The sequence below is a fragment of the Schistocerca americana genome, chromosome 4, assembly GCF_021461395.2.
Source record: "Schistocerca americana isolate TAMUIC-IGC-003095 chromosome 4, iqSchAmer2.1, whole genome shotgun sequence".
NCBI lineage: Eukaryota > Metazoa > Arthropoda > Insecta > Orthoptera > Acrididae > Schistocerca > Schistocerca americana.
This window is the reverse complement of record NC_060122.1, coordinates 74,265,633-74,293,087: the sequence shown is the minus strand read 5'-3', so window position 1 is coordinate 74,293,087 and position 27,455 is coordinate 74,265,633. Positions and strand designations below refer to the sequence as shown.

The 27,455-nt window shown below is 40.9% G+C and overlaps 1 protein-coding gene across 1 annotated transcript in view; it reads right to left on the bottom strand.

Annotated features, from left to right (window-relative positions):
• LOC124613268 (atrial natriuretic peptide receptor 1-like) overlaps positions 1–27,455 on the bottom strand; it is a 412,251-nt gene that overhangs the window by 43,904 nt on the left and 340,892 nt on the right. The window contains exon 9 of the mRNA XM_047141960.1: positions 22,454–22,628. Within this exon, the coding sequence (XP_046997916.1) occupies positions 22,454–22,628 (175 nt within the window). The remainder of the gene's footprint in view (positions 1–22,453; positions 22,629–27,455) is intronic.

Sequence of the window (27,455 nt, the reverse complement as noted above, 5' to 3'; positions counted from 1 at the left end):
AGTGAGGGCATAGTCATCATCAAGATTTCAGTTGACCACATCTGACCAGCACAAGGAAGAAACACCAGGTTCACCAAATGCAGTGTAACCCCTTCACATCTGCACTTGCCATCTGAGGACATGTAATGGACTCCCTGCTAAATTTTGTGTTATGCCACACCATTGACTGGAACTAGTAGCAACTGGATTAGGGATTTACTGCCTCATATATAGGGTGCCATTAACACTACAAGCAGGAGCAGGAAACATGTACAGCTGGTGAATGGTGTCAAGCTTATTTCAGCAGTGAATTGCAGTTCTGCACTTCCCTGGATGAACACTCTCAGTGAGTGTTGTAGTGACCTCAGGAGAGGTCCTATTGTTCCAATGTTCTGGAGAGAGATAGTGGTGTTACTTCTGGCAACATTGCCTTGGGACCCATTGGGTATGACTGAAGATCATGACTTTCAGTGATTGAAGGAATTCTGACGGCATAACCATACATCACAGATATCATGCATCATTGTGTTTTTCTCTCTTGCACTAGTATTGTGGTGTCACTTTTCAACAGGACAATGCTTTTTCACACATCGCTCATCTCTCTGAACTGCCTTCATGATACTGAGGCCGGTATGATCCACAGATCTGTCCATGGTAGAACACACACGCGTCTAACTCAGATGTCAACTCCATTCCAGTGCCAGTACCCATTACATCAAGGACCAATTACAACAGTTGTTGGCCAGCTTGCATCTGAAGAGGATATAACTGCTTAATGACACTCTTCCCAACTGCATTTAGGCCAGATGGGGTAAAGCATCATACTGATAAGTGTGCTCATTCTGCCAAGTGTGCTCATTCTGCCAAGTTCGATGTAAATTTGAACAGATATTGTAATCCTTGCTACTTGTCACTAAACAAAAAGTTATGGTCAATGTGTGGCAGAACAATCTGATGGTATCAGGAGAGAAGTGGTGTTCAGCAAGAGCAGATTAAATTCAGTTGGTAGTAGCTCATTTATTATTGTTATAAGTAGTTCATCTTGTTGTGAAATTGAAGTAAAGTAGTTTCTGTGAATCAGTACTGATAGAGGTTGTGATCAACAACTGAAATAAATTGATACTTGGTTCCTTTTACTGACCTCTGAGTCAGATGATACTTGCTGAAAGGCTCTAAGAAACTTTGAATCTTATTTCAAATAAGAACGCTATTCATACAGTTACAGTGGGTGGTGAATTCCACCTGCCCTTCATATGTTGGCAAAAATAAATGTTTCAAGTTGGTGGTAACCATAAAACATCTTTCAAAAGTGTTGTAAATGCTTTCTCTGAAAATTGTTTTGAGCAATTATGTCATGAGTCCACACAAATCATAAAAGGTAGCGATAGCGTACTAGACCTCTTAGCATCAGCAAATAGAGAGCATCGTGATGGATACAGGAATCAGTGACCACAAAGTTGTTACCATAACTTAAAAATCCACCAAAATAAATTGAACATGTACCCTTTTAAAAAGGCAGGTAAAAATTCACATCATCTTCCTAAGTCAGTTCCCATTTCTTCTAAACTATATAAGCATCAACCAGATATGTTTTAAATTAAGAAGAATATAGATTACAAAAATTGAGGGTTTTATACTAAGAAAATTGATAGGAGGCAGAAAAATCCTCCATAGTGCACAAAAAAGTCAGGCCATTGTTGCACAAGCAATGAAAAAATACATGCCACTTTTAAAAGAACCAAAATCTTGACAGTGGCAGTGATTTACAGATTCTTGAAAATCAGTATAGCCTTCAATGAAAGATGCTTTTAATAGTTTCCATAAAAAAAAAATACTCTATAGAAATTTGGCAACAAACCCAAAAAGATTCTGGTCTTGTATAAAGTATACCAGTTGCAAGACACAATCAGTACCTTCACAGCACAATAGCTATAGTAACATTACCAATAAGTGCCACTGAATTGAAGTTACCAAAATAACTTCATGAAAGAAGATACAGTGAATATTTTTAGAAATCAAATCAAGAAGAGCTGTCAAAATGAACAATTTAAATGTAGATACCCTTGATGTGGGTAAGCAACTTAAGTTGCTAAGGCAAGTCCTCTGGTACAGACTGTATTTCAGTGAGGTTCCTTTTGGCATATGCTGGTAAATAGCCTGATTTTTAGCAATCATATACAACTTCTCACTCAACAAAAGATTCATTCCTAAAGATTGGAAAGTTGCACATGTGGTTTATGATGATAAATATAAATAACAAATACATTTATGCTCACAACAAATAGATTGTTCAGAATTTTTGTATTCACAAAAATGAAATGTTGCATACACAGATAAAATGAAGAATGACTCTGAGGTAGCCCATGGCTCATAGATGGCAATGACAAGGATGAAACAAGGTGCCATATTACCAACATAATAATAGTATCATGTAATATGGTTACAATTTCAATTTATGAATAGGATACATGAGTTGCTTCTTACCAAGTGGTTTGATTAATACACCAGCAAACATTTCCCTTGACTGCAAGTACTCAACAACAATTTCACTTCTTTCTGCATATTGTCTAATGACTTGTCCTTTAGCACAAACATGTTTCAGTCTAGAATGCAACACAGGCTTTTGTGACAGTCTAATTTGCTGTTTTTCAGGAAAAACTATATAAAAATTTTGATGCTTATTGTTTAAGAATTCTTGTGTTGGCTGTCTCAAATACAGTGCTCCTTTAGCTGCAGAATTTAAAGTTTCATATTCAGCTTCAGTGGTTGAGTTTCCAACATCCTTCAGCTTCTTCCTCCCCCAGGAATTTACATTTTTCCCTAACAGAAAAATACTCTCATACTGTAAGAACACAGTAGTTCAACCACTTACAAAAACTGATCAAATAACCGAAACCAAAGAGTTGCAGATGCTGTAGTCCATAGTACTGTTGAGATAACAACAGACTGTTTTTACTGCCTCCAATGCACATTAGTGAAATTACAATTATATTGGCTTAAAATATTTGCTGGATAATATATATCAGTACTAATATACAGCAAACATTTCACAAGTTGTGGCTCTTCAAGCTTTCCCGACAGATATGTTGTAAATAGACTTCACGGGTTTGCCATCAGATTATGTTATGCAAATTCCACAATATTTCCTCAGAACAACTGTCCGACATCTTTAGGTGGTTTAACCTTGCTGCTGGTTAGGTACGACATATAGACCACTGCGAAGGTGCAGAAATCACCCATGCACAATGATTTGCAGATAGATGGTGCCATACTCTCTCCTGCATGTGCACTGTACGCTGTGTTTACAGTGTGGCCATATGTTACTAACTAAAAACTGTCTAGACCAATGTTATGACAGGTCTGTTATCAAAAAATCTTGATTTTCATGTTGTGATTTAAAAGCAGCCAATGAAGGGTTCCAGGTTGTGCCAGTTAAAATCCTGCATCCCTGGTGATGAGATTATCAGCTGCTTCCTTAATGACACAGTCTCAGAAAGATGATGCCAAGGATAAAACTCCTGTCTTTTCATAAATCTTGCAATGCCCTGTATTCAGACAGTGTTCTGCAATTGCCAACTTCTTTGGTTGATAAAGGTGTGTATGACGCTGATGTTCATCACAGGGTTCTCGTACTATGCGACAAGTCTGGCCTATATATGCTGCCATGCATTGACAAGGAATCTTGTACACATCACATTTCCTCAGGTCAAGATCATCCTTAAATGAACCAAACAGGTTTCTCAGTTTTTCAGATGGTTGAAAAACACACTTAATGCCATTTCTTCTGAGGACTCTACTGATTCTTCACAAAATGGCAAAAATGCCAAACTGGTGGCTGTCTTTGTATCTTCATTCTGCTTCATAGATTGAACTTGCTTGGACCTGAATGCATTACATATCTGTCTCTCAGAATAACCATTTTGTCGGATCAATGTCTTCAAATGTTGTGTTTCACTCAACAGATTTTCATAATCAGATATCACGTGTGTTCTATGAACTAACATACTTAATGCACTGCTGCAGAGGATGATGGCAGCTTGTGGCCTGCACATATATATCTGTATACGTTGGCTTGCAGTAGATGATGTGTCATAAGGTTCCATCTGCTTTCCTTCACACCAAAACATCAAGAAAAGGTAAAGTCCCACCTTTTTCCACTTCCATTGTAAAGTTTATATTTGAATGGAGTGAATTCATATGCTGAAGAAAAGCAGGTAGAGTATAAAGTCCATATGGCCACACCACAACGTATCATCCACATACCACAGAAAACAAGAGGGTTTGAGAGTTGCTGATTGTAGTGCTCTTTCTTCAGAATCCTCCATAAAATAATTGACTACCACAGGAGACATAGGGCTTCTGATGGCAACACCATCCAGTTGTTCAAAGTATTGGTCATGAAATAAGAAGTATGTTGAAGTAACCACGTGTTTAAATAATGCTACTATGTCCTCCTCAAACATGTAGCTAATGGGCTCTGAAGAGTCCTGCAAGGGCACCTTTGTAAATAAAGACAACATTGAAACTTACCAAGAGATCTGATGTTTGCAATCTAAGAGTTTTCAGGTGACCTATGAAATCTTCCGAGTTTCGAATATGATGATCACCCTTGCCTACGAGAAGTCCCAATGGTGATGTAATATATTTGGCAACAAAATAAGTAGGTGCTCCTGTGTTACTTACAATGGGATGGAGAGGCACCCCATTCTTATGAATCTTCGTAGGCTGTAGAGTCTAGGAGGAACTGAAGCCTGTTGATGCAAACCCTTAGCGACTTGTGCTGAAATCGAGCTCTTCCTGATAAGTTCCATTGTCTTTCTCTGGATCCTACTTGTTGGATCACTTTTTAACTTACTGTATACAGGATTGTTGAGCAGTTAGTGTATCTTGCTGTTATATTCTGTGCATGTTGGTTTCCACTGCGGCAGGTGATGTCATGGTCTCCTCTTAATTCTTGTAGAGCATTTCTTTCAGCTGAGGTGATGTTAAAGTTGGACCTCTTGGATGAGGCTTCAATCAAGATGTGGCATGTGACAGACCTAATCTCTCTGGCACCATCGTTAGAAAGTTTCGAAACTCTATTCCACCAATCACATGACGGGTGGGAATGGTCCCTGGCGTAGGTGCAAAATTCGGACCCTTCTCTAACACCGAAACTGAAACATCATCCAATGTCTTCTCCGTGAGATTAAACACGGTACATCATCTTGGCAAGTTTTCTTGCATTCAGGCTTTAAATCGATCGTATTTTGTCATCTGATAGCTTGTCAATCAGTCCAATCAGACAGTGCCCAAGTGGCGCTGTCTACCCAGTTCCAGGATACTGCTGAACGGTTCACGGAAGTCTTCAGATGGAGTGATCATAATTCTCTGGATACCAAGGACAATTCCTGATGCGTATAGTGCACCCTTTCTCTCATCAGTGCTGCCACCTTCCTGTCGTTTAATCCTAATGGCAGTCGCAGAATTTATACAATGTTTAAAAACTGAAAAACTCTTAGAGTGCAATTCTCGAATCTGGTAGTAAGTTTTGATGTTGTGTCTTTATTTCCAAAGGTACCCTTGCAGGACTCTTTAGAGCTCATTAGCAACATGTTTGAGAAGGACATAATAGCATTATTTAAACATGTGCTACCTTCAACATACTTCTTATTTTAAGACCAATATTTTGAACAAATGGATGGTGTTGCCATGGGAAACCCTCTGTCTCCAGTGGTGGCCAATAATTTTATGGAGGACTTTGAAGAAAAAGCACTAGTCAACCACTCTCTAACCCTCTTGTTTTCTGTGGTATGTGGGTGACACATCTGTGGTGTGGCCACATGGACTTTATACTGTACCTACATTTCTTCAGCATCTGAATTCACTCCATGAAAATATAAACTTCACAATGGAAGTGGAAAAAGATTAGCACTTTACCTTTTCTTGATGTTTTGGTGTGAAGGAAAGCAGATGGAACCTTGGGACACAGCATCTGCCTCAGGTCAATGCATACAGATCTGTATCTGCAGGCTACAAGCTGCCATCATCCTGCACAATATGGTAGTGCATTACCTATGTTAGTTCAAAGAACACATGTGATATCTGATCCTGAAAGCCTGTTGATATAAATACAACTTTTGAAGGCAGTGTTCCAACAAAATGGTTATTCTGAGAGACAGATATGTAATGTATTCAGGCCCAAGCTAGTGCAATCTATAGAGCAGAATGGAGATACTTTGGCATTTTTGCCATATTTTGGTGCCATGTCATTATTTCAACCATCTGCAAAACCGAGAAACCTGTTGGGTTTGGTTAAGGATGATCTTGGCCTGAAGAAATGTGGTGTGTACTAGATTCCTTGTCAATATGGGGCAGCATATATAGGCCAGACATGTCGCACAATACAGGAATGCTACAATGAACGTCAGTGTCATACATACCTTCATCAACCAGAAAAGTTGGCAATTGTGGAACACTGTCTGAATACAGGGCATCGTATGATTTGTGAACAGACAGAAGTTTTATCACCAGCATCATCTTTCTGGGATTGTGTCATTAGGGAAGCAATACATATCTGTGCAGCCAATAATCTCATCAACAGGGATGTGAGATTTCAGCTGAACACAGCCTGGAACCCTACATCCGCTGCTATTAAATCACAATATGATAATCAAGATTTTTTTTAAAAACAGACCCATCATAACATTGGTCTAGACGGTTTTTAGTGAGTAACATCTAGCTGCACTGTTTGTAAACACAGCGTACAGTGCATGTGCAGGAGAACCACTCTGCAGTTTTCAGCAGAGGGCTTTTGAGCATCGCACCATCTATCTGCAAATCATTGCGTATGCATGATTTCCGTGCCTGCGCATTCTTTGCGTACGTGTTCTAGAAACGGGGTTTCAATGTGCAGTTACCATCAGTCATATGTAGCTACCAGCAAGGTTGAACCACCTGAAGATGTAGGACTGTTGCTCTGAGGAAATATTGTGGAATTTGCACAACGTGATCTGATGGCAAATCTGTGAAGACTATTTATCCCACAAGTTCCTGATACGGCACTGGAAATTTATCACCCCTGTACATCCCAAATTTTTAACACAGCCACCTTTATCATTCCTGCAGGAGTACAATCACACATATTAAAACGTTTCAACACATCTGCAAAATAGCTCTTCTAGTGAAGTTTTAAATTACGTTCGTCCCCGTTTCTACTTATAAAGGTACCTAGAGAGGAGTTTGCTTCTCCTAAATCTTGAACATCAAAATGCTCAGATAGTTTGCTGATACAGATAGCCTTTCATCTCATTGTTGTTACTAAAGACATAAAAATCATCTATTTACAAAGCAACAATTGCATGTTTTCAAGCAGGCCACGGTGGCCACGTGGTTCTGGGCGCTTCAGTCCGGAACTGCGCGACTGCTACGGTCGCAGGTTCGAATCCAGCCACGGGCATGGATGTTTGTGATGTCCTTAGGTTAGTTAGGTTTAAGTAGTTCTAAGTTCTAGCAGACTGATGACCTCAGATGTTAAGTTCCATAGTGCTCAGAGCCATTTGAACCATGTTTTCAACCTGACCTTTTAATGATCACATAATCTTCATCGGTATTTGCAGCACATCCTAGGTCTAAAAGTACACATTTTGCCTTTTCATTCCACTGTATAGATGATTGTCTTAAACCATAAATGGCCTTGTGTGGGTTATAGACTTTACCTCATTCCTTTTTGATACAAAACAACCTGGTTACTTCATGAGAATAGTTTCCTCCAGGCTCCATATAAAAACAGTCTTAATAACAAAATGGTAGCTCTTAATATTGAGATTTGGAGCCAAACTTAGGAAAGACTGTACACCTCACAATAGATGAAAAGATTTCATTGTAATCTATTCCAGACTTTTGAGTAAACCCTTACCAACAAGTCCAGCAATAGTGTGCTGTACCATCTCCATTCCTTTTTTACTTAAATACACACTTGTTACATACAATACTTTTACTCTTTGGTGAGACCACAAGTTCCCGAACACTATTGTTCTGGAAACACTTTATTTTTTCTTTCATGGCCTTTCTCCAGTCTTCTCTGTCACTCCTTAACATGGTATCCTCCAGTTTCACAGGACCTTCTTCTAACTTTGAAAAATTACTTACCAAGTAGGTTACATAATCCAGGTACTCCTTGGATTTGGTTTACTGGCTAGACCTCTTCTGGAACATCAGGGCCTCTCGGCAACATCTCAGTCTCCTGTGTATCTACCACTGACTGAGTATGTTAAATGTAGTCTGTGTTTTGATTGGTGTCTACACCGTCACTTACACTACTCCTTCTGTCTCAACCTGTTCAGCGTACTGTCCATTCAGAACATACAGTAATCTTATTTACAGCTGATGCCCTTGTATTCTCATGCACTCATTCTGCAGAAAGGTCTGTAACATTTAGGCATTTCACCATAATCTTACAAAAACAAAGTTCTTTAGCTTTGGCATCCCACTCTCATCTGTTTAGATCTGGTGTATTATATGGAGAAGGGTTGAACAGCCGAAACTTTCAAATGGTTCTAAGAAGACAGTTTCCTTTCCATAACTCCTGTGGAGTCTTACCATTGAGTGCTCTGTGATGAACATTTTTCTTAATGTTAACTGTTGTAATGCAAGCCTCTACCCAATGTTTCTTAGGCAGACCAGATTCAAATAACATTCACTGTGTCATACCACAAATTGGTCTGTTAGTCCTTTTCGTTACACCATTTTGTTCTGGATATTTGCCCATCCACTCATTACTCGTGTGCACTTTGGTGTTTCCCGTAAGAGTTCGAGCAACCTGTGTGCATTCACACAGATGAAGGTCAATGGCTGGGTAGCCTTTAACTATATATATGAAAATAGTAACTGTTCTCGAAAGAAAGATGGTATCTTTTCTTTCGAGAACAGTTACTATCTTCATATATATAATTAAAGACTACCCAGCCATTGACCTTTGTCTGTGTGAATGCACACAGGTTGCCCGAACTCTACCAAAGTGTGCACGAGTAATGAGTGGATGGGCCTTTCCTGAACAGCCCTATAATATTTGTTGCTGATTGATTACATTTTGATTACACAATAAATCATACACACATAAATGTTGTTGATTCAGCTACATACCCATGATTACAATTAAAAACAACATGTTGTTTTCAACAAAGTAGAGACTTTCTAATAATATATGTCTTTAAGAATTGGCAGTGCAGAGAATTAATACTAAAAATGTATCAGAACATTTATACAACTAATACATTGTGAAAGACTGCATGGCTATACTAGAATGTTGTCCTCCATGCTCCAGATATCTGTTGTTTGGCACAGTGGTCAAACACTGGTAATAGAGCTAGCAATATCCATGTCACAGAGAATCTAAGAAGTTTTTCGACTGCTACAACATATGTCTGGAGTTGCTAAGCCCATTCCTCAGTGTTAGTCATCCTCAATCAGATTGATGCCACTGTTTGACAAACTACTTCTTGAATTAGTGATGCTGCCATCTCCTAGCTCTGCTACTTTTGGCTGTTTGTGCTTGATGTTAATATACATAATAAACCCTTATATGTTTTCATTTACTGTTTGCCTTGCTAGCAATGTGAACTTCAGCTGATCTGCCACTGACAACCATCAGTGCGAGATTTGGAATTCTGTTGAAAATGTATCGCACACACACTGGTTCCTGGTGCAATGCTTCAATATGATGCTGTAACTTGATAAAATCCTCTGTTGTGGTGATATCCTTGAAAAAGAGCACTTGATATCATACGCTACTGAAATTAGTGTTAAACTTTATTGTTCTCTGTCATATTTGGGTTCTCTGTAGACCGTCCACCTGTTTATCTGAGTGGTTACATGCTTGCCTACGAAGCAGTGGGCCCAGATTCGATTTCCGGCAGGGTTCGAGATTTTCTCTGCTCTTGGACTGGGTACTGATTTGTCCTCATCATCATTTCATCATCACCGATATGCAAGTCCCCCAGTGTTGCATCACCTGAACTTTCCCCGTAGGGCCCCCCAGCCAACAATCCGGCATTATCATTTCACTTCATTCCTATGTGGGTCACAGTGCCAAAGCACTTTGTATAACTGTGTCACCATCCCTCATTTTGTACTCTGTTCTTCAGTTATGTGGACTTGCTTCTGATTGTCACCAAATGTGTTTTTAATTTCAGCTTGAAATTTGGTCCAGCTCTTGAGCTTTTCCTTGTTGTCATTAAGCCACCACTGAGCTGTTCTGCTCAAGTAAAAGGAGGCACTGGCAGGGCACATCATGTCATAGCACCTTTCATATTTAGCAACATAATTTCAGCTCTTCAGCTTTTTTTATGAGATCATGGGCCATGTCTTGCAGAAACACTTGATGGATGCCTGATGTACATTTGATTCTGGCCAGTGGTACAACAAAATTAAGTTTTGTAGGAAGGATGTGCTGTTTGTATACTGTGTGTACTCATGTTTGTATCCACGAAGGTGATAGATTTTGTGTAACAATAATGATGTTGTTCAAGATAATCAGTGTCTAAACAAAAAACTAACATGTCCAAACCAAAAGTACATTTATTAAGAACACAACAGAAGTACACACAGAATTGAATGGCTTACAACAACAAAGAGTATTCCTGTTTACACATACACAGAATGTTGTATCAGTTTCAATTATTCCATAATTAAGTGACTCAGAAAATTTCTAGAAATCACAACTGTTAAATGATAAATATGTGCAGGAGGCAAAAAATGAACCCTTAACCCACATGTTGCCAGCCAGTGACTATAACTGCTGCATACATAGGGGATAATATGCAGGATGTAGCAACATAAGGAAACTGAGAAAAAAATGGACAGATGACCATAAGAAAAAATTATCCCTTATATCTGAAGATAAAACATAGTTTTTGGTAAATGAGAGTTAAAATTGTCAATCTAGAAGTTTGCAAACTACGGACCCACATCTACACCTGTATTCTTCAAGCCACCACACAGTTTGTCACAGAGAGAGCACTTAGAGCAACACAATAATCCTGCCCTTCATCTCCCCCCCCCCCCTTTTTCCACTTACCAATGATACATGGGAAGGAAGATATCCACACCTCTCTGTATTAGCTCCAGTTTCTCTAATTACCCAAGATGTTAGTTTAAGGAACTAATATGTTTCTGTTCTTGTTGCAGAATATGAATTCTTGGGATTTTGTTGTGAGAAAGACTCTCTGCTATGCTCCTCCTCAGATCCCTTCTTTGTAACATTTTTACCTTTTCCATAAGAGCCCCAAACCATTGAACAATGTTTTTGTTGAATGAGAGTTTTCCAGGTGACCTCTTTTGTGTGTGTGAATTACACAATTGCTTCTGGGATATTCTGTACACTTAGATTTATATGAGCACTGACATAAATCACTTCACATATATGCTCTTAAATACTTGATATAGTCATGGATTCCAGTGACTGATCAGCAGCCTTGAGGTCAAAAATATAGGATCTTCTAGTTCATTTACATGGAATACCTCATATTTTACATTTAAAAGGCCTTTGCTATGACTGGAGATGAAATATTCTCAGGCAATTTCACAGGTAGTGCCACTGTTAAGGCTATCCACTGTTACTGAAATCTTTTCCCTCAGAAACTTCGTTCTGTTATTTTGGAAGCATCACTTCTGGTAAATTCACTCAAAAGAGTGATATCAAACAAAGCACTGTCTCAGATGTGTCCCTCTTTGCTGTAAAGAGTAAGAGTCATGAAAAATGCTCACTATTATCCAGTATTTTGTAATCTGAACTATTCTGTAAGGAGAAAATTATGTCAGTTCCACCTGCATTAAAAATACTTACTTCATCTCACTTGCAGTTTAATGATACCATTCTTGGTTTTCATACCTATGTGAGTCTTTTGGACCCCATACTAGATTCCAAGCTCAGCTGGCTACCACAACTGCAGAATCTTAAGATGAGAGCCATGTAGCATATTTTCTAAGGGTATAATGCTCACCAGATCTGTGGTAATCCAGTAAAGCATCAAATGCAGTCTGGGCAGTTCTGAATGGTGAGAACTTAGTGAGAACTTGAGATGTGTTAGGTTAAAGGGTTTGGTGCACCAGGTCTCTTGATGTAGGCACTGTCAATGGCACTAGTCTCCTTGAACACTTCAGCAACCATTGTAAAGTGTAATTGGGGGGGGGGGGGGGGGGTTATTATGAGAGAATATTGGCTTAACCACCATTGTTAGAATACCTCAATCTCGTGGTGTGCTCAATTCCAAAGGGTAAATGTCTGTTGAGGTAAAAAAGTTGTAAGTGGTCAGTCTCTTAAACACCTGCTGCACCCCAGTTGTATTAGCAATCCAGTTGTATTATGCTTGTCCAGATCAGTGGGGCTCAGTAAGGACCAAAATTTATGTTCCCAATAAATAATGAGTTCATGATTATTTTCTTTTCTAAAATTAAATGTTTCCAATGGGATGGATGTACCACACTCAGAGCGTAAACACCTGACCCTACTAACAAAAGGTACTGGAAGTATAATCTTTCAGAAAAAACTGGTTGTAAAGCTACAATGAACAAAATGTCACAAAATCATGTTTTCCTTATGATACTGAAAATGAGATGATAGCATTTCTGTAGGTGCACACATAAAGCTTTACAAAGCTTTGAAGGATTAAATCTGTTGAATGGCAAGCAGTAGAAGAGAAGTACAAGAAAAAGTCTCATTGCCAAAATGTCACCTGTATTACAAACAAGGTAAATGGATTCCAAGTTCATGTGGAAGAACAGAGGCTCTTGACACAAACAAGGTTTGGTCTCCAAGATACTAAGTTTAAAGAAATTGTTGTTCCTGCGCACAGAGATGATAATCTAACACAGAAAGGATGGCATTACTGAGGAAATGACTGAAATTTGTGTGGTCATATTCATCAATGATGAATACCACTCGCAACCACTTTCCCTCAACACCTGCTTGCAAGCCATTGAAAGCTTTGTGTTGCCTGAAAACCATATGTCTTGTAAATTCAGGGTGAACTATGCATGTCAAAAATGCTACTACTACAGTTATGGAGAGCAGTGAGAGATAGTGGCAGAAAATAAGGATGAATAATCTCTCATTAATAAATGAACCACTTGATCATGGCATAGCACCATTCAGTCATTCAGGTGGAACGAAGTATTCTGGCTCATTATCATACATGAAATTACCTTTTCACCTAAGACTTCCTCCTGGATAATGAATAACCATCAGTAACTGTTGGCATATTTGGACTGATTCTGGTTGATATGCTAACAGGTATCAAGTGATGTCGCTAGGGTTGTTATCTCCATGAAAAGTGATGACACTGGCAGTGTCCAACAACTTCTCAGTTTATGTGAGAGAACAAAATTAATCCTTAATCTATTACGAAGGTTAAAATCATGTTTTTCCAAAATGCTTGTAACTATCTATATATTAAAGACAGGATTTTAATTATTTTGGGATGTTTTTAGTTTGAAATACTTCTGTATTTGTAAATGACTTCAACTCCTTTTCTATTGTATCATATTTTGATACTACAATGTGCTCCTTAAGTGAGGCACTCTAAACGATTTTAGAAGGGCACTAATGATCTTACTGTCAAACATGCCAGCAACTGGCAATAGATTTTGTGAAAAAAACTGCTGCTCAAGAAAGTAGAAGTGTTGGGCACATTAGAGACAAAGTGCCATATGCAAAATACTTTCAGTGAAACAACTCATCTGGTATCAAGGAATTGCAGATGATGATTATGAAATACATGTCTTGTGTACAACAGTGTATGGAAGTGAACTAAGGGAACATTTGAGAAGACTGGAAGCATCTGAAATGTGGTACTGCAAAAGAACGATAAATAGTACACGAAAAAATTATATATAAAACTGAGATGTATTGAAAAAAGCATTAGAGGAAAATAACTTAATTGAAAATCTTCATCTGAGTAATAAGTTAGTGACAACCTACCCAGTAATTCCAAGTTAACTTATCACTGGAAGTAGGAGAGCCAAAAAAGTGTAGTGGCAGATAAAGATCAGAATGTGTAAAACAGATTATGATGGGTATGGATATGTGTAATCATATGGAAAGATGAATAGATTTGCATAAAATAAGAAAAAGAAGGGATGGAGAGAGAGAGGGGGGGGGGGGGGCGTTTTGGAAAGATCTTTGACGTGCAGCAGCAACATGTACGCCGCATATTTTCGTGTTACGAAGATATGAATTCGAATTCCACCAAACACCATAAGTTACTTTCCAAGGCACTGAAATCTAGATTGCAACGCGCTTTTGTAAGCCAGTCATAGCTCATGTCATGTGATCTCGCCAGCTGATGACAACATAGGACACGTGATGTAGTCAGCCAATAGCAAAATCACTCTTAAATAGCAAGAACACACAAATAAGAAAAGTTGATGGTTTAAATTAATATACAGTGTTGCTACAAGAAAAACAGTGGTTTCACATATAATCGTACTCTCAAAGATTATTAAGCTTCAAGAGAAGCTAAGCTTCCACATATAATGTTGATCTTTTTTGTGCGTGTTACACTTTAAGATATATCACATAAATTTGCCAGTAAAATTTTTAATAACAACGTAAATGTCTGATCTTCTGGACTAGAAATTCTTCTAGATGGTCGTCCTCAAAGAGTTGATTTATAATTGAGGGTCAAATGCTCTGTGATTTAAGAAATTCTTCATACATTCTCACATATAGTTCATTTTGTGTAAAAGGAAATTTACTTTGAAAGTAATGCTTTTGAAACCACCATCCACAATGTTTTTCCGTGACCTGTTAGAAGCTGATTCATTTCAGCAGTTGCCACAGAGTGCCAGATAACAGGCGCCACCGCCCCTTGCGCAGCTACGATGACACAGAAAGCCCGTATGTTCGTACATGTAAAACATTAAAAGATCTTGCACTGTGTCACAAAAGAAACAAAGACATCAGAGGACACTTTCGTGAACCATACTAAAATACATAATTGGGCTTAAAGTGCACATTCGTATGTCCAGATTCGGATGTAAATTTTCTTGAGTACCAGCACTGTATTATCTCATGTTGACTCTCAGAAAGGTGGATGTAAAACCTGCAAATAACAACATATTTTAGCCTTCCGTAATTATGCCAATGTATTTTAATTCATTTGATAGCTCCCGGCCATAGAAATCTGTTTTGTATTCATTTGATGTGGGAGTAATAAATGAAGAGGAAACAGCAAAATTACTAAACGTAGACGCATACCAGGTGGAGACTACCCACCTCCCCACCACAACTCAGACTGCTCTGTGCATCAGCCCCGGATCTACGATATTTCCGAACCAGGGCAATACTAGATAGTGGCACCCAGCCACACATCCATAGCCAGAAGCAGGAGAAGGTACTACCCATATGTGACTCGATTGCGCATGCACGAGAGACCTCCTGAAACTGCTCAAACAAATCTAATGTCAACAGCTGTCATGTCACGCTCATCGGAGGCAATTTGTCGTGGGCGCTCATCGGAGGCAATTTGTCGTGGGCAGACAACTTGCTCATGAAGCGACAAAAGCGACACATCCTGGCCATTCTATGGCCATCTCTAAGAGTGATACAAGACATGACACTACTCCTACTGATCCTTTGGCCTTCCCCTCCTTGGCTATCCCTTGGGAAGAGGGTCAAGCTTGCCAGCTTGGGTTGAAACCTTTCCCTCGGTACCTGGTTTGTACCAGGACAGATGGCGAAAGTTTTGCCATGACCAAGCCTTTGTTTTGCATGGAGGTGACCGAAGATAAGTACGGCGAAGTCGAATCCTTTGAGTACAATGCAGTCTGGTTCTTTGCTCATAAAGACCTTTTCTGCTGCCCAATACTGAAGCCCTGCATGCTTGTGACCATCTTGGTGACATCCCAGTCTCTGTTGCGCCCCACCAATCTTTGAACTTGGTACAGAGCATCATTTTCCACCAGTATCTTCTTCTCAAAACTGACGAGGAGCTCCATGCAAACCTCGAGTGGTGAGGATTTCGATTTATCCGCTGTGTACGAGGCCCTAAAAACAATCACATCTATACAGGTGCATTTATCCTGGCCTTCGAGGGGGATACCCTCCCAGAGAAGGCCAAGGTGTTGATGTATCACTGTGATGTAAAACCTTACATTCCACCACCGATGAGATGCTTTCGGTTTGGACACAGGTGAGTGCCTGTGGTCCCCCACCAGTGTGCGTAAATTGTAATGTGCAGCATCCTCCACATTCTCCAGCATGCCTGGTGTATGTGAAAGAAAGACTGATCCTTAGATCGACTTACCTACAGGCTTGTCGAAAGTATGACTGGCTCCATCCTGTGCCTATAACTTCTATTTCTGCTTCAGTTATGTCCATTCCCTCCTACCCTCTCCTCTTCCAAGCCCCGCCCCATTCGCCCAACAACTTCCTCCCCACCTTCCTTCTCCCACACCCCTTCCCCTCCCCATCAGTAACCGTACCCACCCCTTCGGGTGCTGCTCCCCCTCCTCCACCGGAGAAACGCTCCCCTTTTTCGGCAGCTGCCAGTACTGGAGCTCCCTCCCGGGACTCCTCTTCCCAGCACCCCCCTGAAAGCCGATCTGCGGCTCCACATCGGCCGCGTGATCCGCAGCTGGTGGGCATCAAGATTGCCAGATGTAAGTCTGTGCCTGATCTTGCTGCAGTCTGCCCTTCTCTTCCTTCACTAGAGAAGAAGCAGAAACACAGGAACAAGGAAAAGGCCCCTCTGGTACCCCCTGAGGTGCCACCTTCCCCTCCTCCAGCCAATGAACCAACAGTGTCTATCCCCACCTATATGGACTTTACCCAATCCTTATCAGTGGCGGATGGATACTCGGCGGCATGGCCGGCTCCAGCCCCTTTCACTTCCCATTTGGACTCCAGCTTGAGAATCCTTCAGTGGAATGATAATGGATATTTGCGTCACCTCCTGGAGTTGCAGCGCCTTCTTTCTTCCTACTCTGCTGCTTGCATTTCTCTCCAGGAGACCCATTTTTTCAATTATTATTCACCCACCCTTCGTGGTTCAAAAAAATGGTTCAAAAGGCTCTCAGCACTATGGGACTCAACTGCTGAGGTCATTAGTCCCCTAGAACTTAGAACTAGTTAAACCTAACTAACCTAAGGACATCACAAACATCCATGCCCGAGGCAGGATTCGAACGTGCGACCGTAGCGGTCTTGCGGTTCCAGACTGCAGCGCCTTTAACCGCACGGCCACTTCGGCCGGCCACCCTTCGTGGGTTCCACACTTTCTGTCAGAACCAAATTGGCCCCTTTCGGCTTCTGGTGGTGTTTGCACCTTGGTCCGCAAGGACATTGTTAGTAAATGGGTTCCCTCCATACCACTCTGGAAGCAATCGCTCTCAGGTTCCATCTGGCCACTCCAATCACAATCTGTAATCTCTACCTTCCGGCTGACAGGCCACCCACATCCCTTGCCCTAACCACCCTTCTTCAACAACTCCCTTCTACCTTGCTGCTTCTAGGGGACTTTAATGCCCACAACCCTCTTTGGGGTAGTCACACGGCTACTGCCCTGGGAGGGACAGTTGAAGCTGTTCTGGCAGGGCTTAACCTCTGTCTACTAAAAACTGGCGCTCCCACACACTTTAGTGTGGCACACAGCACTTTCTCCGCCACTGACCTCTCCATCTGCAGTATTGGCCTTCTTCCTTCCAATCAGTGGGGTGTCCACAATGACTTGTGTGACAGCAATCATTACCAAATTGTTTTGACCTTCCTTCAGTGTATCTTGCTCCGTCACCCTCCCAGGTGGGCTTTCTCTAAAATGAATGGGGTGCCTCCTCCTCTGCTACCATCCCCACTGTACTACCACACAGCAGTAATGATGAGCCTACACAAACTTTGACTGCTGCCATTCTTTCCGCAGCTGCTTCAGCCATCCCTTCCTCCTCGGGTTCCCCCCATCAGAAGCTGGTACCTTGGTGGACTCCTGAAATTGCTGCAGCCATAAGAGACTGCCGCTGTGCTCTTCAACACTTCAAGCGGCACCATTCTACTGCTCTCTTTCTGGTCTTTAAATGATTCTGCGACCAGGCCTGTTACGTAAAAAAATTTCAGAAACAGATTTTCTGTGAATGACATTTGGCTGCCATATTTCCTCACACTCCCTCTTCACAAGCCTGGGCGAAACTCAGGCGAATTTTTGGCCATCGTCTTCCCACCAGTATTTTAGGAATTTCTGTGTGTGGTGGTGTCCTTACCCATCCAGACTTCGTAGCAGAGCATTCCGCTCAACAGTTTGCCCAAGCCTCTGCATCACCTCAGTATCCACTCATGTTCCTCCTCTTGAAAGAGCTTTCATAATGCCCCATTTAGCAAGTGGGAATTCGTTAGGATTGTTTACTGACCCTTTTCAACCATCTGTGGAGTGAGGGGGTATTTCCTACACAGTGGCAGGAAAGCATTGTTATTTTGGTGTTGAAAGCATTGTTATTTCGGTGTTGAAGCCTGAGAAGCCCCCTCTCCAGGTGGATAGCTACCGTCCAATCAGCCTTACCAACACCCTCTGTGAGCTCCTTGAACACCTGGTGAGTTGGCAGCTGTTTTGGATCCTTGAATCCCGCGACGCTTTGTCATTGACTCAAGGTGGTTTTCGCTGTGGCCGCCCTATGGTGGATAACTTGGTCCACCTGCAGTCTGCTATCTGGTCGGCTTTTGCCCATCAGCAGCACCTCATTGCAGTCTTCTATGACCTGCATAAAGCCTACGACACCACCTGGCACCACCACATCCTCACCACCCTTCACGAATGGGGCCTTCATGGCATTCTGCCTGTTTCTATCTGTAACTTCCTTTCTTGTCACTCTCTCCGTGTCCAAGTTGGTTCCTCCCACAGCACTTCCCTTCAGCAAGAAAATGGGGTTCCACAGGATTCTGTGCTGAGCGTCCCTCTCTTTCTCATAGCCATTAATGGACTGGTCGTGGCGACTGGGCCAACGGTGTCACCCTCTTTGTATGCTGATGGTTTTTGTGTCTACGTCGCCTCCTCCATTATGGGCGCTGCAGAACGCTGTCTACAGGAAGCAATCCACTGGGTGCAATCTTGGGCTCTCTCCCATGGTTTTCACTTTTTGGTGGCCAAGTCATGTGCCATGCATTTCTGCCCCATCCCGACCTGTTTCTCGATGGCAAATCCCTCTAAGTGGTGGACACCCATTGCTTCTTGGGTCTGGTCTTTGATGCCTGGTTGACATGGCTGCCTCATGTTCGCCAGCTGAAGAGGATGTGCTGGTTACATCTCAATGTTCTTAGATGTCTGCACAATACCACCTGGGGTGCAGACCGCTCTATTCTACTGCAATTGTACAAAGTGCTGGTCCAGTCTCGTTTGACTATGGGAGTCCTGTCTATGGTTCTGCATCACCTTCGACAGACCCCATCCACCATTGTGGGGTACGACTTGCGACTGGTGCCTTCCGGACTAGCCCAGTGATTAGCCTTCTTGCAGAGGCGGGGATTCCACTGCTGCAAGTTTTGCGCCAACAGCTATATCTTTTGTGCTCCTCATTCACTGCACCCCAAAGCACCCTAATTGTGGTCTCCTTTATCCAGACACGGAGATCAACCTCATGCGGTGACAGCCACGATGTGGGCTTACCATGGCTGCCTACATTCAATTGCTCTTTTCTGACCTCCATCACTTCCCTTTACCATTTACTACCTCTTTTCTCCTCTTACCCCTCCATGGTGCGTCTCTCGGCCACAGCTCTGTCTTGATCTCTCCATCAATTCAAAGGATTCTGTCCCTACGGAGGCCCTTCACCACCAATTCTACTGTCTCCACAGTTCATTCCAGGGTTCAGAAGTGATTTATACTGATAGCTCCATGGTTGCTGGTCACACTGGTTATGCTCACACCTATGGCTGTTGTGTTTTTACCGCAGAATTGGTAGCCATCCTGTGCGCACTGGACCATGTCTGCTTTTGCTCAGGACTGTCTTCCACTATCTGTAGTGACTCCTTGAGCAGATTACAAGCTATCGGCCAGTGCTTCCCTCACCACCAATTGGTCATAGCTACCCAGGACTCCCTTTCTCTCCTTGATCAACGTGGATGCTCAGTGGTTTTTATTTGGACCCCAAGCCATGTTGGGATCCCTGGCAATGAAGTTGCCGATTGACAGGCTCAATTGTCTACTAACCGGCCATCCCTTGCTATTGGCATTCCAGAAATAGACGTTTGCTCAGCATTATGTCATAAGGTACTGGGACTTTGGAGTGCAGAATGACACTTTCTTCCTTCGCCGAACAAGCTCAGGGCGATAAAGGATTCTACAACTATGTGGTGGTCCTCCTTACAGGCCTCTCATAAGGTTGGCTCTGCATCGGCCATACTTGGCTGACTCACAGTTGTCTCCTCCATTGTAAAGACCCTCCTCTCTGTCATTGTGGATCGATGTTGACTGTGGTTCACCTCTTACTGGACTGTCCCAACTTAACTGCCCTGAGATGGACTCTTAGCTTTCCTGACACACTACCAGTGGCTGATCTCATTTTACGGTTTCTTCGTGATGGGGGTTTTTATCGCTTTATTTAAGGGTGGGACCTTCAACCTTATTGGTGGGTGGAGGGTATGGCAGGCTATCTTTCTCCCCCCTTCATCCTGATTGGTCTGGCTTTGACTGGACTTGGTGGTTCAACCCCTCCCTGTGCCTTCCCACTCCTTTCTTTATGGGGTCTGTTTTATCTTTAGTGTCTATCTTGTCTACCTGTGCTTCTTCCTTCATGCTCATGTCATTTGTCGCTTTCTTTCCCTTCTCTCTTCTTCTGCCTTCTTCCTTCCTTCTCTGCCAATCATTTGTAATTTTATGGCCATTGTAGTTCCCTCTTATAGTGTCAGGTTTTATCAGTTTTAGTTATTACAAGGTCGGAGGGACTGATGACAGCGTAATTTGGTCCCTTCTCCAATCCCCGCAACCAACCAACCAACCAACCATGCTGACAATCTGTGGGACTCTGTATGGGTATGTGTTTCGGTGCAAACAATCCTATTTTGTGACACAAGGTACATGATGGAAATGTACAATCTTCCGTGGCATAGTGAAGAATATGTCTGTCCACTAGCTGCTTAGGGCCATTGACATCCTGTGTGGAATTGAGTATGGGCCTCCTGAACCCATTGACTGTATGTTAGCTTGAGCTATGAGATTTCGACCAACACAAATAGCAACGGCATTTTCACAAACAGCCAAAATTTAAATGCATTTGTGAACAAGAAACCCACTATGTAACATGTCCTTATTGTGGTGTGCGTACTGTAAGACCTTCGGTACACACCCCATCAGATTATTTGACTTGTCGCTCTAACGAAGTAGGTGAGTGTCAGCAATATGTCTCATGGTCTTATCGTGGCGTGTTTATCTTCTGCCGTTAGGTCAGACGATAGAAATGCCACTTGCATGCTTAGAGTAGCAGATTGACGGTGACCAACTTTAAACAGAACTTGATTAATTTCCACACACATTTATTAAAATAATAAAAATCGTAGATATTATGTAACTTGACTCTGGATGCTGTTTACAATTGACAATCTGAAGTTCCTTTGGTCTTGGTATGTTAATCTTATTCTCACATATCTCTGATACTTGACAAAGTGTCTATACATTTCTCTTCATGGCTATGTACAGGAATATGATAATCTTATTAAGCGCAGACTCAAACTTGACTATAGACTGACTGGTACAGACAAATGCAGACTGACTAATCGGAGGTCTGTACACTCGTTATAATATCTTGCGCATTCATGTATCACTGCGCGAGGGTGATCTGCGAGGAGAAAAAGTTCTACGTTAGCGGCTGCGTGACATATTAATGCGCGGATCGGCTGAAGCAGAATTTGGTCCGTCTCTAAGATAGTGCCATCTCGTAGTGCGGAGACGGATGAGCGCTGCACCTGCGCTGTTGTGCTTAGTGGGGCGCGCTCTAGTGGGAAAGTTGTGTACGCGCTGACTACGCGGAACTATGTACACAACACTTATATACAGACTGTAGATGGTTTTATTTGTAAATAGTTTTTGTGATTGTGCTGACACACTGACCGTTTACATGTTGAAGCATGTAGTACATATCATTCCAGTTTGAGGTTTGTTGCATGCCACCTTTATGGTATTGCAATTTTAAGAGCCAGCAGTGTAATTTTAATAGTAATAGAAAGGTAGCACTCCACTCATAGAAATCTTTAGGCTGAATAAATATTATATTATTAGACTCAGAAACAATTCATATATTTTATGTGAAGTTCATGATGACTGGGTAAACGACCTAGTTATACAGAGGCTTATGATTATTTTTCCTCATGCTACCATAAATGGATGTGGAAAGAGAGTGAATAACTATGTGGCATAAAATACCCTTCATGATGCAGCATACAGGGCTTTTCAGAGTACCTAAGTATCTACTAATTTGAATGTCACATGTACAACTGCACTGACAGTTGTTCAATTTTCACCTGAATGTATACCAATCCGAATTTTGAGCTGTGTGTCTGGACGATGCTTTATCGTGAAAGACTTCACTGCATCTAGGATAGCAATAGCCATTAATCCAATTTCCTTTGCATGATCATCTCCATTCCTCTTAGGCAAACCAGATACAACCATGTAGGCATCACCAATTGTCTCCACCTGAAACCCAACAAACACTTCAGTTTCATAATTGTAAACAATGTATGAGTTTAGGTCAAAAATAAATGAGCCTTTAGTAATAACATTTTTATTTTAAAAAATAATCAAATTTACTGCTTTATTGTTTTTACACGTAATTACCCATCTTATTAATGCATTTTTGCTAATCCCCAATTAACTTTTTAAAGCTACTTTCATGGGAAGGGGAAGAAAGTAACCAAAACAAATTTAAGCAAACAGTTGCATCTACAAATTGATGAAGTGCTCTGCACCAAGAGATTCTTTGAGTAATCATTCAATGAAATTCTGGGCTGTAAACTGGACAGTCAGGGACAGTCCAGTGCATATTGGTAAATTTTTGTTCGCTTAGTGTTGCAATGTGAGGCCTGGCATTGTAGTGGAGATGTAACACTCCTATGGTCTATATGCAGTGCCTTTATAAGGGGTAGGCCGCTTAAGTATTGTGAGTAACATCAAGTTGTAGGGTGTGTTAAAGGTCTGATGTCTCTGCAGGAAACAGGCCAGCAGAAAGTTTTTGCATTCCCACAATAGTGCAGCCATGAACTTACCATCAGATGACCATGGCCTGGCTTTTACTGGTGACCATGGCCTCGCTTTTATTGGTGCCAGCTTGCCTCTCCAATCACTTCATTGTGGCTTGCTTTCAGTCTGTGGTGTAGTGATGTTCTCAGATATCATCAGATTTGCCAATTTTTACCAATAAAGTACCCAGTCTTCCTAATGCTTAATCAGATCAGACAGAACAGAGATTCAGGTCTTGGTGCAGCACACAGTTTTAATCTGCCAGGAAGTTTCAGTGAAATGAAATGGTATCTTTAGAATACGACTACTGGTGTACCACAGAAATCAATATTGGATCTGCTGCTGTTCTTCCATCATATATTGAAGAACCAGAAATAGTTCTCATTGCCAGTGATGCAAGTATTATAACCGAGCCTAACAAAGTAACTTCAACACTTTAAAATGTCACTGGATTTCGGTAAAATACAATACAGTCAGTCCAGTACTGCACAAGGCCTGGTTACATCATTATAAATCATACATGAGAGTAAATCAGTCAATCAAACAGCATATTCTAAATTCTTAATGTTTATATGGATAAGAACCTGAACGGGAAGTAGATGTTTTCAGCTGTACTTCATCAGTGGACCATCTGTTAAAAAGAGACAATACAACTTTCTGCATTAGAAGAGACGGGAAAACTATGAAATTTCAAAGACAAAAAGATTTCCACTCCACAAATGGGGACCTTCTCAAAGTCTTTGGGGTGCAACATCTTGCAATTTGCAGTCATAAAATTACAAATTTAACATTCCATCTGGCACAATATTAGTCCAAACTATTGACAAAGAGAACCACCTTGGTTCAGTTCAAGGCTGTTAAAAGTTAGTTGTACTGACCAATTTGAGGTTGCTTTGGCAGTTTCCCAAATCTATCTTGTTGATTGCTGACACATGTTACGCATGATTCAAACCCAAAGAACGTAGTTTTCTAAATGCATTTATTAAACATTAACTATGACAGTAGACATGAAATGCTGTAAATCCACTCACATTACTATATCTAAAGTTTTCTAAACATACAGTGGGCTAAACATGGTGTCAAAGCTGTATAACCATTTTTAAAGTTCATATGCATATTTTCTAGATGGGGAGGTACTTTAGTTGTTAAATCAGAGAGGTGACATAATATTCATAATGATTATCTTGTACTCTATTTTTATCCTACTGTGAACAAAGGCATCCACTGACAAACGAGGAGCCACCTGTGAAACAACACATGTTGTGTACCAGCTGTTATGTAAACACTTTTTTCATTTTACACTAGTACAACTACCACCAAGTTACCAGTCAGTATGAATGGACATAGACAGAGGGTGTAGGCTGGCATCACACAATATCCTGTTGCAGAACATTGGCTCTACAACATGATAGTCTTGACCTCGGCACCTGTTTCAGCACATGTGCCATCTGGATTCTTCCCCCAGACACTAACTTTTCACAACTCCTCAGGTGGGAAATGGCATTGCAGCATGTTCTTAGTTCTCACCACCCACCTGGCCTTAATTTACATTTATTGCTTTGGTCTCAGTATTTAATCTCAGTAATTATTCCTTCTTCAATTTTAGTTTTCTCTCTCTTTTAATTTATGACCTGTCTGAATCCCACCCACCCGCCGCCACCACCTCAACTACATACAATGCACTTAGCTTTCTGCTTTTCTTATCTCTTGCACAATGCTTTCCTTCTCATTCCGTCTGGTTTCTCTCCCCTGACTGGGGTTCTGGATGACTTTTCTAAGTCTCCCTGTTTCCCAAACCTTGCCTGTCATTCTTCAGTTTCAATTTTTTCACTTCTGATCCCTTACAGCAGAATAGGTTTGAATATTATAAATGCAATTAAGAATAATTTTTACAGTGAAGTTTTTACAACTCAGTTTCATATATTTTAGAAATATCCTTAAGTACTAATGCCAATTATGTTTATTTCAAATATTTGGCTATCTTGTAAAATGGGGATTTGAGTAACAAATCACAAATCGTAACTTTGAAAATATTATAGGGCAATGTCGGACCAGGTATCGGAAGATTATTAGAAAGTTTTAAACATGCAATTTTGTGAGTGTTTGCAGTCTTTGAGAGTCTGTGTCTCAGTATATCAAGATTCAGTTTGTCTCTGGAATTGTGAGGGTGTATTGTGTCTCTGGTGGTGAAATTTATGTATATGTATAGATTAATTACAATTAATATCTGGAGCACGGTAAAGAGGAGACGGCAGTGTTCCTTGGTTGCAACTTGTTCATTATCCTGATTACTTTTGTAATTTCATTGACATAGCTGGAATGTCCCCATAGCAGTCAGCCACAGGATATGTGCAACTGAAATAGGGCAAAGTATGTAATATTCAGATGTGGGATGGCCAGGGTGTTGGACTGTTCCTTCCAATCCACCGATCCAGACATTACTCCTCTCTCCCGACATTACACCCCTTGACTTTTTTTTTGTGGGGGTATATAAAGGACAGAGTCTTAGTCACACTAGCTGCTGACATCAACAAACTGAAGGCTAGGATACAAGCTGCTGTGGGTACTACGACAGAACACGTTACGAAACACCTGGTGGGAACTGGAATACTGTCCCAACATTCTCTGAGCTACCAAGGGAGCACACGTTGAGGTTTACTAACGTAAGTGGTCTTAAAAAGTAGTAACACTAAGCTATGTAATGGCATCAAATGTAAATAATTATGTCAAACGGTTTTTCTGTAATAAATTGTTATAATCAGGGCAAGACTTTGTGCTCACCCTGTATTTCATGGTCATGTCCATAACTAACAACAGACCCACACAACAAATTAAATGTCTTATCGCACCACAAACAGCAAACCAATAACACATAACAAAAATGCATAAACAAAAATATGTATTTGATAACTCACTGAAAAAGCTTCCAAACCTTATGTCCTGAACTACAAACACTGCCAATGACTTCATACATCCAACACCAAGGCTCAAATGAACCCAATACAGCACATTACACTCAGTGCGCATGCATGCGCGCACACACACACACACACACACACACACACACACACACACACACACACCACCACCACCACCACCACCACCAGAGGGCACCATCAAACACAACAAGACGACATCTACAAACACAACCAAGTCAAACTCCATGCCGTAATGACGTCACACACCACAACACTCTTATGTCACAGGTCAAAGTAGATGGGTGGAACTGGATACTTCCATTGACCCCAAACTTTACAGTAAACTGATGTATAGATGTTATTTGTGTACCAGTCTAAAGTGTTCTGACAGAGACGATAGCAGTATACTGCTCAGATGCTGACTGCAAACTTAGGGGTATAGTTAGCTAGACTGGCGTAAGAACATGATGCAAATTCTGAAAATACATAATGCTGTTAGGTTAAATTCTGCTATTTGGCAGAAACTCTTAAGATTTTACTATGAAAAATGTTTCACGTTACTAATTCACAAAATTATATGGAATCTTATTAGTAAGTGGTTTCCCAAGTTCCATATGTATGAGTATGGTTTCCATCTTGAAATAAGTTAATGAGACATGTTGTCTGATTCAGAAAGAAATATAGCATTAAAATTTTACAGTCGGAGTTTGACACTTTGCAGTCAGTAAAGCAAAACAGATGATCAAAATTTGGAGGCTCCAGACATTTAATGTCAGTTATTTGATAAGTTAGTTACTTTCAGCTAATTCAAAATATGTCCTCAAAAAGTTGGGAGTGCCAGTTTTCAAAAGAGTGGTAATAATACTCCTTCTGCTACTTACTTGCTCACAATGATTTTCCTGTGATATGACCGCCATAGGTTTCATTAGGAGTCACTTTTAATTACCCAGGCTTCCAGTAAGAACAACTGCGTCATTATACTCATGAACATAAATACAAACAACTGAGCTATAAGCTTAACTGAGATTTCAATTAGATAATAATTATACACTGTCCCGTACAAATGGTATATTACATGTGCACTGCATTAGATACAGAATGAAAAAGTGAAAAATTTTTAGTTATTCTTGGAAGCAGGTTACACCCCAATTCTCATGTTCTCCCCCGCAGCATGTAAATTATTGTTGCTTCCAGGTAGTTATCTACTTGATCCCTGAGAGTTTATAGAGATGAAAATCCCTCTGTTATCTTTGACTATAGGCATTTTTATAAGACAGTTGAAGAGCTAAATGTGGTAAACCTTAGCACCCAATGTATGTCTATGTTGCCCTCTCTTACATGTTTTTCTCATTGCCATTCATCAAAT